This window comes from Vespula vulgaris, chromosome 22 (assembly GCF_905475345.1).
Source record: "Vespula vulgaris chromosome 22, iyVesVulg1.1, whole genome shotgun sequence".
In the NCBI taxonomy this organism is placed as follows: Eukaryota; Metazoa; Arthropoda; class Insecta; order Hymenoptera; family Vespidae; genus Vespula; species Vespula vulgaris.
Window position 1 is genome coordinate 1,552,635 of NC_066607.1, and position 17,142 is coordinate 1,569,776.

The 17,142-nt window shown below is 41.7% G+C and overlaps 1 protein-coding gene across 3 annotated transcripts in view; it reads right to left on the bottom strand.

Moving 5' to 3' along the window:
• Positions 1-17,142, bottom strand: part of LOC127071496 (transmembrane protein 132C) — an 88,245-nt gene that overhangs the window by 4,586 nt on the left and 66,517 nt on the right. For 2 of the 3 annotated variants that reach the window (XM_051010798.1, XM_051010800.1), the window contains exons 3-9: positions 11,001-11,144; positions 7,227-7,530; positions 3,040-3,183; positions 1,962-2,819; positions 1,430-1,865; positions 450-877; positions 67-344 (exon numbers count right to left, since the gene is read on the bottom strand). In XM_051010798.1, the coding sequence (XP_050866755.1) occupies positions 67-344; positions 450-877; positions 1,430-1,865; positions 1,962-2,819; positions 3,040-3,183; positions 7,227-7,530; positions 11,001-11,144 (2,592 nt within the window). The remainder of the gene's footprint in view (positions 1-66; positions 345-449; positions 878-1,429; positions 1,866-1,961; positions 2,820-3,039; positions 3,184-7,226; positions 7,531-11,000; positions 11,145-17,142) is intronic. The other variant, XM_051010799.1, reaches the window with a different exon arrangement.

Sequence of the window (17,142 nt, forward strand, 5' to 3'; positions counted from 1 at the left end):
CGTTATTAGACCCAGATCAGATGCGAAACTGTCAGATTTATCAGGGTGGATTAAGCAAATAATTACTCGTTACGCGTAGTCACTAGCATCGAGCCTGCCGTGGACACGCTAGGTGCAGTCACGTTGTTAACCGCTACGGGCTTAATCGGCGCGGACTTAACCGCGAAACTATTCCGTGGCAATTTATCCCTTTTGCAATAGGTCGTGCTATCGATGGGACCTGTATTGTTCGATCGTTGAACAGCCGATGGAAGTTCGATATGATTTGGATTGTCGAAGCAAGTACCTAATTCCGGTGTGTCTACCTCGACGTCACCGGCCAAAGGATTGCTGGTCACGTGTACCTGAAGTAATCGCGTAAGTGAAATGAATCGAACGAATCAATACACATTGCAAAGTCGATGAATCAAGATTCCGAAAACTAAAGGAATTAATGTCCGTTGAGATACCTGTTGAGGACCACAAGCGGCACGTTCGAGGGTGGCCCGTCCCAACCAAACCCAATCGTGCGCGTTGGTCGTCGATTCCCTGGGAGGTCTTCTACCCGAAGCGAGTTGATTGGCTGCTGCCCTGGCCCTAGCAGCGCCGGAGAGAACAGGGAGAGCACCTCCGGTCAGCGGAGAATCCGAGGATTGAGGCTTGAACTTGCTCGCGTAGACGACGCAGGAGACGACGAAGACAACGATCGCGAAGCAAAAGGCCGCCAGCAGGACGTACATGCCGATCTCGAGTGGACTCATGCGGGATCCGCCGTGATGCCGTATCCCGACACCGCCCATTCCTCCTGAAGACATGCCATTAGCTATAGCCGTGAGGTGCTGCCGCGCCTGCACCAAAGGCTCGTGCTCGTGCTCGTTCTCGTCTTTCAGCGGTAACCCTTTGCACAGAAAACAAAGAGACAGAAAGAGAGAGGGCAAGAGTGAGAAAAGAAGCCGCCACTAATCGCGCTCTACCGCGTGATACCGGACACCTTGCGGTCGGCCATGCCCAACGATCGTTCCGATGAGTTTTCTCGATGCATGCACTTATTCGAATTATCCTCTCGTTTCGTCGAACGCTGGAACTACGAGCCCAAGCAAAACAACGAAGAAGTCGAGCGAATCTCTTGCCTTTTTCTTTTCTTTTCTTTTCTTTCTTTTTTCTTTTTTCTTTTTTCTTTCTTTTCTTTATCCTTTTTCTTTCTTCGAAGCGAAAGACGAACGGAAGAGGAAAGAAGAAAAGGGATCAAGGCAAAAGGAAGAGGAGTATAAAGTAGTGTAGAAACGAAAGAAGGAAAAGTGCTGAACCTAATGCTCTCCAGTCATGTCTTTCAGTAGGAAACATGAAAAGACGAGCGCAAAGCGGAGAAATCATAAGGCGAAATAAAAGAAGCGCTGAATTGAAAGATCGAAAAGAAGTCTGTTGGCAAAGGGGTACAGAACCTATTTACCGATAAGAATGTCATGGAGATCCGGCGCCACATCGCCCCGATTCTTCCTTTCTCGATGATGATGCGAACCAACGGTGCCACCGCCGTCGTTTTGCACGAATTCCGGTCGATTTGCAAGGTCACTCGAGGAGAAATCTACTTCGACGTTGGCCGATGCACTCGCCAGGGAAGCGACCGCCGCTCTTTGAGAAGCTTTGCCTGATCTTCTACCGGAAAGACGACAGGCGTCTGCCAATTGAAGGCTGACCCTCAAAAGATCGCCCCTTCCCTCGCCTACGGCGATTACTCGGGGATGATGCGAAGCCACCATTGGCGCGAAAGCTACCACTTCCGGATCTAGACTTTCAACGAGCAAATGATAATCGCTCACAGCGATCTCCCTCAAGGGTGTGCGAGATCCGTCGGAGAACTCTACGTCTATATCCAATAGACCTTCCTGTTAAACGATTAGGAATTATACGTTCAAAGTTATCGATCGATTTCGATTAAACGGACTAAAATGAGATCGTATTAAAATCCTGATAAATCTTACCTGATATTGCGCTGTCAATCTTCTGGTAACCGATGTTTCGGCAACGTAACCATTCTCGATAGCAGTGTCCGGACTGATGCTCAATTGAAGACCCGAGACGACCCTCACCGTTAATCGAGAAACCGAAACTCGATCGTTCCCAACACGGACTTCCTTGGCGCCGATCACGCGACCGGTGATGGGTGAAAGAACCTGGACTTCCGTTCTCCCGACGCTTCGACCTTGAACGATTCTACCCTGCAGGAGTGTGGCTATTCTCGGGTCGGACACACGAAGCATACTGACGACCAGATCGGTTACTCGTAACCAAGTACGGCGATTAACGAAATAGGACACCCTGCCGGAATCGTGATCGGTCGCGAGGAATCTCGCGTGGACTTCGATAGGACTTTGTTGAAAACGCAATCGACAATTCGTCGGTGGATTTCTGTCGATCGAATTGATAGTGTCCCAACCGTGATCGTTGCCACGGAAACGTTCTTCCTGATCGTCCTCCTCCAATACGATATCTGGGTCCTCCACGTCCATCGACGTGTCTTCCATTGAATCTTCCAATTCCGTTGCCACGGCACTTCTCTTCTTCGTCCTAGCCGCGTTCTTAGAATCGTTCCTCGATAAATTCGTTCCGTTTAAGCTACGCTTGCTTTTCGCGCCCATAGCGTGTTCCTCCGGTACCTTCCATCCCTTTATCTGACTCAATCTCGTATCTCCCACCGTCACTTCCAATGGAAATTCTGGCATCCAAACGGTGAACTTTGCTAAGCCGGTATATGTACCGTATTTAACCAAAACCGAGGCGTTACTTGATCCACGAATTTCCGAGCCATCGACGTAGACGCTGCTGCACGAAGAGGATACCTAAAGAGTGGATAAGGAAGTAGGGGTGAAAAAAAGATGAGTGATTCGCTTTTTGATATCGTGAACTTGTCTGATCGGGAGAGAACGAAAAAGCGATATCACGCGGTTCATTGGCTTTCATAGAATGCTTCGATTGATAGTATTGCGATATAAAACGGACGTTTCCTATATCGACGATATCGGACATCTCGATAACGGCAGCATTAATAAGAGCATTTACCTTAAGTACACTTTCGTCCTCGGAATGACAGGAGGATTGCAAGGTGACGTCGGCCACGGTGCCAGCTTGACTGACGATGAAAACCTTCATCCCCTGTGACACTTGCCGTCCCGTCAACACAGCCGTATTCATCACCTCCCAGTTCTGAAAGGAGAGTCTCGACGATTATTCGAGCTCGTTCGATGGCTTGGCACAACGAGGACGTCGATCGATTAAACGTGATCGAACTGGGTAATCCAGTAAGTGAAATGTACGTAAACGTTATCGAGAATAAGCAGACGAAATTCGTAGGAAATGGGAATTTATGAAGCGAGTTGCATTCAATGGTTCGTGTTGAATGATCGAAAATATCCGTCTACGGAGATAGACTGTCCATGATTTTCTACACGCGGAACAAAAAGAGAAAAAGAAAGAAAGAGAGAGAGAGAGAGAAACAGAGAGAAAGAGAGAAAGCACGCTCGAGTCCTACGATTATGTATGCACATAGATACGGAGGCTCGTACCTTCCAGTTCGCCAACGAGTGCCTCGGTTAGTCCGCGGGAAGGAAGAGAAAGGAGAGAAAGGAGAGGAGAAGAGAGGAAAGGGGACAAGCTGGTCCGGTATACGATGCAGCCATTTCCAAGTTGGCTTCCGTACGGTCTGGCCTTTGGAAGTAACATCAAACGACTCGGATATTGCAACGAGGGAATTTAAATCTCTGACCTCGCATAGTATCCTATCCTCTTCTATTTATATAGACTATATGTATTATATAGACGCTACATAAAGATATATATACACATACACATACATATATATATATGTATATATCTCTATTGCACATACAAGTTGGTAGATATGTTAGCCTAAAGTTATAGATATAGATGTTCGTCTGACTCAACTCTAAAACAGCGATTCACGTTTACGTTCCGTTATCGCGTAAAAAGGTGGCAGATCGTTCAAGTACTACCTACGATGTACCTGTGGATCTTCGACCATTTCTTCCTTCCTTCCTTCCTTCCTTCCTTCCTTTCTTCATTTCTTCCTCTCTCTCTCTCTTTCTTTCTTTCTTTTTTCTTTTCTTATTTCTCTGTCTCTCGCGCACGAGCACGCTCATGTTTTTCGAACATAGCTCGGGGCATATCGTATCGAGATCGAATCGAACTTGAAACGTACGCGATAAAGTGGTGGAACGACTTTTCCACTCGAACTTCGCACTCATAGATAAGTAGGTATAGAAGCAAAAATTCTTGGCGTCCGTTCGAAAAGCTTTTAAAACTTAAAAACAAGATAAGTTATATATACATATACATACACACACAGACATATATATATATATATATATATATATATATATATACACAATAAAGGAAAGAAAAAAAAGGAAAAACACGTTGAAGTAAATGGTCGAGCGACCGCCGCGCGAATCGTCCTTTTCTTGCTGATTCATCGAAGGTAAAGTGTTCTTTAGGCTAATTTAGTTTCCGCTGGTCTGAGTTCAAGGCAGAAGCTGGAAGATATCCGTGTGCTGGAGTTAAACGAGACGGACGAAGAAATATAAGCGAATTCGTGCTCTGTCGAGAGAGAGAGAAAGAGAGAGAGAGAGAGAGAGAGAGAGAGAGAGAGAGAGAGCGAGAGAGCGAGAGAGTGATAAAGGAAAACGAAGGACGAGGAGGTCTCCTTTAATTAAAAACTTCGTTCCTCCATCTCCTGGAAGGAACGGCAATTAGTACGGCGGATAATCAAGAAGCTTGGAATTTCTGACAACTCTGGTGCGCGCGAACGCGGATGCTGCACGGGCGCGAGATGCTTTCAAAGGAATATGTAAACGGATTAATTCATTACGTCAGTTAGCAGTCCTCCCGAAGCTTTACGAATTCGTGCCCTTCGACATAACCCAACGACAACGACAACGACAACGACAACAACGGCGACGACAACGACGACGTCGTCGACGTCGTCGTCGTTGAGTTTAACCGTTCGACAGAAAATAGGTGCGATCGATAGTCCTAGATATCGCTTCGATAGAGTGACCGTATTGGTTTCCTAGGCTTGAAGCTAGAAAGGTTGGAAAAGCGTGACGGAAAGTGTCCGCCCGGGTGTTCGAATAGAGAAACAGGGAAAGAGAGAGATAGAAAAAGAGAGAGAAAAATAGACCAGAGAGAGAGAGAGAGAGAGAGAGACAAAGAGAAAGAGTGAGAGAAACAGAGATAGAAGATAAAAGACTCGTTCGTTTCGCGCGACGCTTCGCAAAGGCGTTACGGAACGCGCAATGGCATCCTAAACGTTTCTCAGTTAGCTTTAGAAATTTCCTCCCGGTAGTACGTTTCGTTTAGATTTTTGTTTGTTTGTTTATCTTCTTTTCTTTTCCTTTTTCTTCAAAGAAATTATTCTTTCTTTTGCTACAAAGAAAGAAAAAAGAAAAGAGAAAGAGAGAGAGGGAGAGAGAGAGAGAGAGAGAGAGAATGAGTGAGAAATGGATAAATCGAAATGATCGACCAATCGGTTGGTACTGAGCTATACAAAGTAGTAAAACTCAATCACGTATTCCACGTGGCCGGCACGAAAAGGAGAGATAGAGGTTACCCCGTAACACGCTACTTTCGTATGCGATTCTACTCTTCAACGTTCGTTACCATGGAAAATCATCGGTTCGATATATTTCCACGAGCAGGGGAAAGATCCTTCTCGATTTACGTTGTCGCTCGGGGACGTTCGCGGCCGCGAACGTGAGCTACCTCGTAAACAAGGAATCAACGAGGTGAAAAAAGCGCGAGAAATATGGGGGAGAGACTGGCGGAGGAGATCGTTGGCTTTTACGTATGTATTTTTCTTTTTTTGCCTTCTCTCTTTCCCTCTGTTTTTTTTTTATTATTATTATTATTTTCTTTTTCATCCTTTTCTTTTTTTTTTCTTTTTTATATATGAAAAAGGTAGAATAACGACATTGTCACAAAGGAATAGTCGGTCTCTTTGAAGAGGTAGGTATGCGATAACATGACCGTGGATCTTCGAATTGTAAAAAATATCGTTGGTACTGTATATAATCGAGAGTACGAGAGAGAGAGAAAGAGAGAGAGAGAGTGAGAGGAAAGAATACAAAGGCTAAAAGGAAAAGACGATAGCGAAGGGAAGGAAGGAGGTAAAGGAGAAAGGAAGAAAAGCCGAGAAAATAGTGGAAGATGGCGTTTGCTCGGTGGGCTAAAGAAAGCATTATCCTTCGTCGTCTCTCACGGACTTTCCTATCGCTTCCGACTTCTTCTCTCCTCTGTCTATCCCTTTCCTCCTCCTCCTCCTTCTCCTCCTCCTTCTCCTTCTCCTCCTCCACCTCCTCCTTTTTCTTTTTCTTCTCGGTAAGACTCTTGTGAAACTGGAGACTGGTCGAACGAGTTGGGGAGAGCGATTCTTCGTGTGGCCTTTTACGCCAGCACGTACGTCGGTATCGATCCTCGCCCAGCTAGGAGGTTATCGGCGTTAGCGGATTCTTTTCTACGGGATTTCCATCGGGGAACGCGAGAAGAAGGAAAAGAGGAGATGTAGTACTGAGGGAGAAAGAAAGAAAAAGAGAAAGAAGAGAGAGAGAGAGAGAGAGAGAGAGAGAGAGAGAGAGAGAGAGAGAGAGAGAGAGAGAGAGAGAGAGAGGTGGCTATGGAGGAGGAAATGGAGGAGGAGATGGAGGATATGAAGAAAGAGGAAGAGGAGGTGATGGAGGAGGAAGAGGAGGAGAAAAAGAAAGGAGGTGTTGGTAGGTGGAGCGTAGGAGCGGCCGAAGATCGAGGCGGTGTCGAGGAATGGCGCGCTTGATATTGGCTCTCTTTCTCTCTCTCTCTCTCTCTCTCTCTTTCTCTCTCTTCCTTTTTTGCTCTCTACCACGAAATTTGCATCGCTCTCTCTCTCTCTCTCTCTGTCTCTCTCTCTCTCTTTCTCCAATCCCCTTACTCCTTTTCTTTGCTCCTGGTTTTTCGTCAGTTCCCCAATTCAACATCCAACTGATCGGCGCTCACGTCCAACTCTTTTTCGTTTTCAGGAAAGCCGAGCACGCGTGGCGTCGAGGACGCTTCGAAACGGATTTCAGAGCCGTTTATCGGACTTTTCCGTGGTAGGATAAGAAAAAGAGGAGAGGCGAGTTAGATGTGGCTGAGGGGAGGGAAATAAGAAAAAAAAAGGAAAAAAGAAAGGAAAAGACAAAAAATAGAAAGTTACTCACCTTGGAGATGGGCAAGACCGCTTGTATGTCGTCCTTTTGTATCTCGAGACGTGCCTGCAGCTTCCGCCTCTCGACTACGTGTCGAAAGGCGGAAAGCCTTTCGTTATCGTGGTGATGATGATGCTGCATTTGTCGTTGCTGTAACCGTTGCTGTGGATGATCGATACCGGGTAACTGGGAACCGTTTTCCTCCTCTCCCTCGAACGCGTAACGAACGCTCCAGACAATCCTTCCGCCGTCCCAGTTGCCACCAATGCCCTCCTCGCTCGCTTCCAATAGCATCGTCAATATTTCTTCGGCGGATCTGAAGAAAGTACCGAGAAGATATCGTCTCTTAGTTTCTCTCTCTCTCTCTCTTACTATACTACTACTACTACTACTACTACTACTACTATTACTATTACTACTACTATTTAAGGAGACATCCTTTTCTCTTACGTTCAGACAACCGACGTTAGCTTCTTTCGCGACTATTCGACTTTAGATCTTATCTGGCAAAAAGCCTTTCCTCTCTCTCTCTCTCTCTCTTTCTCTTTACTACGAGATTTGTAATACCTATATAAGAAAATCTTTCTTACGTGCATTCTAGCTTCAACGACGGAAATAAACTATCACAGACAGGATGTTCTTTACGTTTGAAAACATTCACTGTCAGTTCGATAATAATTTTCTTTTCAATCCGTACTATAGTCTTACATATCTAATACCAAGATTATATATACGCAACGGGACCCTTCATATTTTCTTTATATATTGAATGACACATGCGGAATAATCTTTTGCTATTTCGTTTGTTTGATCATACAAAATTCAAGAAGAGTTTTCGATACTTTTGACATCTCTGATCGTCTAGACATTTTTCCAATATATTCGAACTACACGTGTGGTAAGAAGAGAGGGGTGGAGTAGAAGAACGTTGAAACGAATGCATTCCGACCTCCGCAGACATCCGGTTAGTAGGTATATTGACAAAAGTTCGTTATCGCAAGTTCGATGGCTCGTTCAGGGCACGTAGGGCGTGTCCCTTTGAATTTTCGAGCGCTATCCTCCTCTCTTTTTCTCTCTTACACACTTACGAACGCTAACAGGGGATTTAAAGTTCGAAGAAAACAAAAACAAAAAAAAAAAGAAAAGAGAATAGAAACTTTGCTCGAGTATTTCCTACGAACTCGCGCGATGATTCTTTAAAGGAATCTCTGAACGAGTTTTTCTCTGTCCTTTTCTTTTCTTTTTTCTTTTTTTTAAATATTTGATAAATTAGAAAAAAAAAAATAGAAACAGAAACAAGAATGGGAAATGAAGAGAGAGAAAAAGAGAGAAAAAAAAAGAAAACAAAAATGGAGATCGATCGAAGAAAGTAGACTTTGAATTCTCTGTTATTTACGAGCAATTGGATGCAATGATCCTCGAGCGTTCTAAGATCAAAGTTGTGCTGTTTCTCTAATGCGGGCAAAAAATGATGGCTCGTTTGAAATTTTTCTTCGCAATGAAGGTCTCTCCGCGATACGAAAAGTGGCTCGTCGCGGTTTATGCATTATACATGTGCGTGCTTATAAACACGTAGACATTATACATACATGTATTATTTGCGTACGCACGCATGCGCGCATATACACACACGCACACGCACATATAGATACACATAGAGACACGTAACATACGTATACATACGTATACATACGTATAAACATATACGAAGATGTCTGGCCTCACGAACTCATCTTGCTAATGCGTCTTTGTACGACGCATTGCGTTTATTACCGAAGTATACAAGAGGACGAGAGCCAAGGACGATCATCTCTATTATATTTTTCTAAATCTATCGTTCCTCCTCCCTCTTTCTGTCTCTTAAAAAAAAAAAAAAAAAAAAAAAAAAAACATTCGAGTTATCGAATTACATGGAATCGTTTATTGGCTTTCGTTGGCTTTCATTTTCGTCGCATTTCTTTTTTCTCGTTAAATATCATCACACCTTTTACTTCGGGAAGAAAAAGTGACATGGTGTACCGAAAGAAGAGAGAGAGAGAGTAAAGGAGAGAAAGAGAAAGAGAGAGAGAGAGAAGAGAAATCGTAATTATCGTGCATCCACGAGGCAAGATTGCACGTCTTAGTCGTTAACTTTCGACGACACTTAAAAAGAGCTAGGTATATTACCTTAAAGAGAAAAAAAGAAGGAGATAAAGATAGAAATAGAAGAAGAAGAAGAAGAAGAAGAGTTGGAGAGATCGGAGAGTTGATGCAGGGATAGATAAGAACGATTTCCAAGGTGGCACGTTATCAAAGACACGGATCTCTGTTGCGTGTTGGCTGTTCTATCCATATCCCAATCGGCTATTCGGCCTCTCGACAAACGAATCGTCGATTTCACGAAAGCCGAACTCTCGGGGTTTGCGGAAAACGAATGAGAGAGAACGAAGATGAAGAGAGAGAAAGATCGAGAGAGAGAGACACTCAGAAACAGATAGAGAAACAGAGATAAACGAGTAGAAGAAGGGGAAGAAATCAAAGCGGAGCATCGCGAGGTTACGAGTGATAGCAAAATCGTCTTCCTTTTGCTCGACTATTCGCTATCTCTCTTTCTCCTTCTCTCTCTCTCTTTCCCTCTCAATTTTATCTGCAATTCGTGCTATGGGTATATAAGGACCGACAGGCATTCTGTGCACTTAGCACGTTCGATATCACGATCGTTCAGCATCAAATTATCCCTACGTTGGCCAATAAGAAGAGAGAAATAAAGAGATAGAGATATGGGTAAGAAAGGATCCTTGTTGGTGCTGGTGTGCGTAGTCCTTTTCGTTTATTTGTGCGAGACGAGTGCGTATCCTTTGGAAGAAGCTGGGGAAGAGATCGTAGCAACGAATAGACAAGTCAGGGCGAATAAAGTAAAGGATGATTCTAACAGCGATTCGTCCAGTTCAGAAGAGAAGACGGTCGTCGTTGATCCTGGTAAAGTTACGAGGTCGCTTACGGAGGATGTAAGCTCGGAATCGTCGGAGGAAGAGAAAACTAATACCAAAACGGGTAGGATGGTTTTGGAGAGACAAGTGCGTTCTTCTAAGAGAAGGAAAGACAAAAAGGACAACGACGATGACGACGACGACGACGATGATGACGATAAAGACGATAGTAGTAGTAGCAGTAGTAGCAGCAGCAGTAGCAGTAGCAGCAGTAGTAGCTCATCCAGTGACGATGATGACAAGGATAAGGATAAAGACGATGACGATAACAGTGACGATGACAACGATAAGAAACGCAGGAAATCGAGAAAGAAGAAGAGGAAAGATTGCGACGACGACGACGACGATGACGATGACGACGATGACGATAATAATCATCGAAAACATAGAAGAGAAGTATCTCTTAAAACGATGGCGGAGAAGGACAAATCTTTACTACTCGATATGGGAAAAGTATTCTCTTTGGAATCGTCATCGAAGCATCGTCGGGTGGCTCGATTTTCAAGGAAAACGAAGAAGAAGCTCAACGGTTGCAATCCTAACACCATCTTACACGAGAAGAATACAAAATTGCAAGAGAGTACGAGCACGAGTTTACCGTATATCGTTTAATATCTTACGATGTAAAATACGATATCAGAGGGATATCTCTTTCTGGCAAAAGTCTTATCGAAAAGTGGAAATTGATAAAGAAATAAAACGAAAAGGGCTTCTATCCTTCCACAAGATTTTTCCCTCTATTTTTACATTTTCGGTCATCATACCGATCTAAAACGAGCGGGTCTTCCGTTCCGAGAAATATCTTGGACGTACTTACGCGCTTGGCATTCTTGAAGCGTTCTCCTTTCGCCTCGCCGTGAAAGTGGCTGCCGTATTTTTCGCGTTTATGTCCACGTCGACGATCCAATCGGGGCTGCTGGATGAGGCATCGAGGATTTTCACACCGGACTTTACTCGTGCTCTAAAACAAAGAAGACGATATATATATATATTTATATATATTTATATATATATATATATATATATATATATATATACATATATAAATATCATAATCGATATATATATAGAGTCACTATCCACATCTGCAATTATAATTTCTATCTTTTACCGTTCGGCACTATCCGGAATAATACAAATTTTATCGTCAGCGATAAACTTCAACATTTTAAAAGCTTATGAACGAGAACGAACGATATATTATCGTTATCATACCGCAGAATTAATTTTGTTAATATTTCTTCTTTCTTTCGTTGGGAATCATAAAAAAAAAAGAAATAATGGTGAGTATATCAACTTTATTATTTCATTATTGAATTTGTTTGTTATAATTCTCTCTCTCTCTCTCTCTCTCTCTCTCTCTCTCTCTCTCTCTCTCTCTCTCTCTCTCTCTCTCTCTCTCTCTCTCTCTCTCCCCCCGTTTAGTTTTATTCAAGATCAAAAGAGAATATATCTATCAACCGTGCTTGTCTGCATATTTTTCAATCTCTTTTCGTTCGCCAGTGCAACGAATAATACGATTTTTCGAAGAATCGTTTGCGATGACGTTTAAAATTTTTAAATCCTACGAACGAGAACGAACGAGACGTTATCCTCGTTATTCCGCTAACAGAGCTAATTTTTGTAAATTCGCTTTGTTGAGAATCATAAAAAAAAAAAAAATAAAACAGAAAGGAAGAAAGAAAGAAAGAAAGAAAGAGAAAAAAAAAGGAACAATGAAAAGTATATTAACTTTATTATTTCGTTATCGAATTTCTTTATTATAAATTCTCTCTGTTTAGCTCTTCATTCAAGATCATTAAAAAGTACGAATTTCTTTTTTTCTGCTCTTTTTCATTTTCTTTCTTTCCTTTTTTTTCTTCTTTCCCTCTCTCTCTCTCTCTCTCTCTCTCTCTCTCTCTCTCTCTTTATGAAAAAAGAGAGCAACGAGCTCACTCGTTCGCTCATAATGGTACTCGTCGTCGATTTCGTTTAAACGGTGCATAGATGGACGCGAATCATTAAAGAGATGCAGGGTGTTTTTAACGACGCGTATCCCTTTTAAGGGTCGCAGTCTTTTTGCCGAATGCATTTGCATACGTAAAAACGATTATCCGGCACGCCTTGGCGCTGCGACGGCAACGCGTTGGAATAATGCGATTACAACCCTCATCAACGTTTCTACCCTCCACACCTCGTCCAATTATCCCTCTCGATTCCCAGCCGAGCGTTATCTTTGCAATGCCCGAGTACGTATTGGATTTCCGGCCGATCGCCGCAAACGCGATGTGGCACGGCACAGTACGGCACAGTACGGCACAGTACGGCATAGCAGAGTACAGTACGGCATGGTATGGCACAACACGAAAGTATTTTTGTGATGTGTTCGTTTGGATATCGGCTTGGCCAGTGGTTATTGCAATAATATCGCGGTTCTTCGCATTGCAATTTCGTTCGGCAAAGTGCTGCTTCTAGAATACTAGGAAAATACTCTGACCATGCTTTTTAATATTGCTTCGATGCGTATTGCTAAGTACCTTTCCATCCACAGTTTTGTTACTCTTACTCTCTTTCTCTCTCTTTTTCTTTGTTTTTCTTTCGTTCTCTCTTTTTCCGTTCATGAAAAATTTTTAGAAATACCAACCGCGGGGGACGTACGAGGGAAAAATTTTGTTCGGAAGTAAAGGAATCAACTTGAAATTCCCTCCGAGCGATTTATTACCATGGTATTTCGTTCTTTCTCTCTTTCTCTCTCTCTCTCTCTCTCTCTCTCTCTCTCTATCTCTCTCTGTCCAATTACGAATACATCGCAGTATGCGAAAACACGATAATTAAAGACTCGCGTAAAAGTTAACTCGGACTAATGGAGGTAGCAAATAACTTTTTCGTCCGTTCATTTTGTATGAAGAAAAAAAAAAAGAAAGGAAAAAAAATAAATAGAAAAAAGAACACAAATATCAAAAAAAAAAAGAGAGAGAGAGAAGAAGAGGGGAAAGAGAGAAAAAAATCCTCAGCGCGTTACAGAGCTTTAGCCGGCGAAATCAAAATTTGTAATTTTGTTTACCCAACGCGAACGATCATATCTTTAACTAATTTTTCGTAATTAAATATACATCCCCCCGGTAGCTCCTCTTTCCAACATTTCCAACATTTTAAAGATTACCCCTGGTAATTCCAATTTCAATTTCAATCTCGCAGTTGTTTCTGGCTTTTTAATCCACCCGAACATCATTTTTAAAAAGGAGGAATTTTGGAAATGGAGTAAGATTAAATCCGTATCAATTTGAAAAAAAAAGAAGAAACAGGAGGACGAAAGAGGTTGTATAACTTTGAACTACGGTAAGAGTTGTTAGACTTTTACTTCCCAGGAGCATAACGAACGCGTTATGGATCACGGTCTCAGTGAGAGTCAAGTGGTACTCTTTTAGGAAGTGAGAGCTTTTAACCCTTTCACAGTCCGATGTTCCATCTTTTGCACCCATTCCACTATTAAGATATATTCCGAGAATTTATGTTGTAAGAGAATCTTATTCCTCCTTTCTCTGGTCTCTGGTTAGTTGTGTCTCGTCAGAGGAATAGACTAATATAATCTTATCTCTCTCTCTCTCTCTCTCTCTTTTTCTCTTTTTCTTTCTTTCTGATTTATCTCGATCGCGTAACTCGATCGTCTCTACGTACACCTGGGAGAATGCGTGGGATATCTATTAATAAATCCGCGTTGAAAAGTTCGAGAAGTATGAAAGCTATCGAAAGGTGAAAGGTACAAGAAGAAGAAGAAGAAGAAGAAAGAAAGAAAGAAAGAAAAGAAGAATGAAAAGAAGAAGAACAAACATAGATATAAATTATATGCATGACGTGAGAAAGAAAAAGAAATGGAGCCAGAGGAATATCTTAGAAGAGGGCGTTAACGAAAGGTAGAGCTACTTTCGAACAGTTACTTACAGAAAACTTCCAAAAGTCTTTCAGGTGTCTTTCACCAAGGTACCTACGTATGTACGTACCTGCTACTTGCAAGATTTGCGGGAGTACTTTTCTCATATCACTGAGTTGGAACAAAGAACTAGAGAAAAAAAGAAAAAGGAATAAAAGAAGAAAAGAGAAGGAAAAAAAAAAGAAAAGAAAAAAAAAGTCGCTCTCGATATTCCTCTTTTAAGGAAGGTTAGTCGAGAAAGCTCGAAAGGTCGAATTATCGAGTTCGAGTGTGATTCTCATAGTTGAAGAAGAAAAAAAAGGAAAGAAAGATAGGGAAAAAAGTAAAAGAAAAGGAACAAAAAAAAAAGAAAAAAGAAAAAGAAATCGCAAATGGCTTTATTTCTATCGATCTAATTTTTGCAATTTTAAAAGAACGCATTCTCTCTCTCTCTCTCTCTCTCTCTCTTATTCGCAAAGCAAGGAAATATATGATCGTCTTGAATCGTTCGTTCGAGGCTCGAGGCTGAGCCTTCTGAGGAACTTACGCTCCAATTCGCGCGAGCCGGGTCACGGGGTCGTTATTACACGCGAGCTTACGAATGTGAGGAAGGCGGAAGAGAGTAGGAACAACGCGTCTATGCGACGCCAACGATAGTAACTATCTCTCTAAGAGAAGAGAGTCGTGGATCCAAAGTGACGCTGTACTCGAAGAATATTTATTTTGTGTCTTTTGATCGCGTTTTCCTCGTCGTCGACGTTATACGCCAGTTGCCGAGGAGTCAAACACATTTCCAAGATAAATTCTAGTAGTCTAGTAGAGGAAAAAAAGCGTCAAAGCGGACTACCACAGCGTTACTACATGGAAAAAGGTAAGAAATTTTTCGATCTTCTACGGTGAGAATCGTCTTGAGAAAGAGAGAGAGAGAGAGAGAGAGAGAGAGAGATAGAAATAGAGAGAGAGAGAGAGAGAGAGAGAGAGAGAGAGAGAGAGAGAGAGAAAGTTAACTTAGAATCCATTGGTTCGTGACATCGATCGCATCAAATTTTCTCTTAAAATAGCGTAGAATATTTCGTCGATTTTCCGATATTTTATTTCTACGATATACTTGTTTTTTTTTTCTATTTTGAAACAAAAGGACGCTTGACCTCTAGACGTTGGCCTCGTTACATATCATACAACTGCTATTTAAATAAATCGTTCTAATATTTAAAAATTCGATCGTATGGAAGATTTTACAAGTTTATGTTAACGAGAACGTTTAGTGATAAATAAATTTGCTGATAAATGAATTATATAACGATAATAATAATAATAATAATAATAATAATAACAACAACAACAATAATCTAAAAAGAAAAAAGAATCCTATTATCGTTCGATCCTTGAAATATCTTCAATGAGTAAACATTTATTTTCATCGTTATCCAATTTGTGAAATGTCTCGTAGACAAATTTACAAAGTTTTTCTTTGCAAATCTGAAATATGATTACTATCGATAACCGAGAATGTTATTCGATATCGCAATACTTGTAGCGGATTATTCTATGCATATCCATGGTGCTTCAACTCGGCGCATTGCGGGTTCATACTTTGTCTGCTACATTCTCGCTTAAAGTCTCGAACTCGGGCGCGACTTGCGGGCGCGAGTTTAAACTTGCGACGATTCGTTTAACAAGTACTTAATAGTTCCTTAACTATGACTTAACTTGCCCGGAAGAAAATTCCTATCGTCGGGAATAAATTAGTGCGATACGTCGTTAAGTTGTCGTTTCCCTCTCCTTTAAAAGTCAACAATACCAACGGATCTTACGAGACTTCGTACAAACTCGTTGGCCCTTCTGTCTGTGAATACAAATAAATGGTTGGTATGTAAGTAGGTAGGTAGGTAGGTAGGTAGGTAAGTAGGTAGGTATGCTAGGTAGCTACCTAGATAGATTCTATTACTTGAAAAGCTTGCTCTCGAGAGTCGAGAAAAAGGGGATCTTATATAAAATGAAATATGGAAATTCGTAATATTCTGATATCTACGCGCTAAAGGAAACGTCGAGACGATCTTTGCAAATATTACTATTGACTACTCGACTTACATCGATATCTTTTATTAATTCCTACCGTCTTAAGAATCTATCGAATTAATTAACGAACGCGATCGTCAAACTGTCTGTAAGTATAATCTACTAACTTTAAATAATTCATCGAGATCGACGTCGGAAATCGAATCGGTCGATCGATCGATAAGTCCTTCTGATTCGATTATTCCAGATTTCAAGTTATAACCAAGTAAATTAATTAATGCGATTTATTAATTTTACGAGGTCCAACGAATTAAAGGGTAAATTCGTTTAAATGGAAATAATGATTCTTGATTGAGTGTGTTCTGTTACCAAATGGTAAACCGGAAGAGAGAAAGGGATGGATGACAGGGGGGTGAAGGTAGATAGATAGATAGAGAAAGAGAGAGAGAGAGAGAGAGAGAGAGGAAATTCGATAAATGCTATCGGATCGTTTGTTTTAAAAGTTCCTTTGATTTATCGAGAATGCTAAGGGATAATTTACGAACCGATATCTATTGTATGATCGAGAACGAACGAAAGCGATAACTTGGTAAATTTACGAGGATCCCTCTAGGATTCTCATATCTTTTCTTCGTAGATAATAAAATAGAAATTGCGTAGGACAAAACTGTTCGTTAGGGAAGTGGCCTTAATTTTTCTTTAAAAAGTAGCTTACGAATAATAAAATGTCACGCATAGAGTACCGGCGTGAAAAGGGTAAACGGTTCTCGCATTGTCGTCTGTAGAAAGTCGTCGTGTGTACGCGGTTAACGCGGGAAACGGCTAATGCGGTATTATGTTCGAGGGGGATAAAGAAATGAATGGCTGCGGTGCGGTATTAGGGGTGCGGAGAAAACGAGAGGGAGGAGAGGAAAAAAAAAAGAAAAGAAAAAAGAAAATAAAGAAAGGAAGAACGGGGTTGCGACGTTAAATGGAGCTCGAGCGGGACTAAACCAGGTTTTCTCTCTTTCTCTCTCTCTCTCTCTTTCTTTCTTTTTCTCTTTCTCTCAAT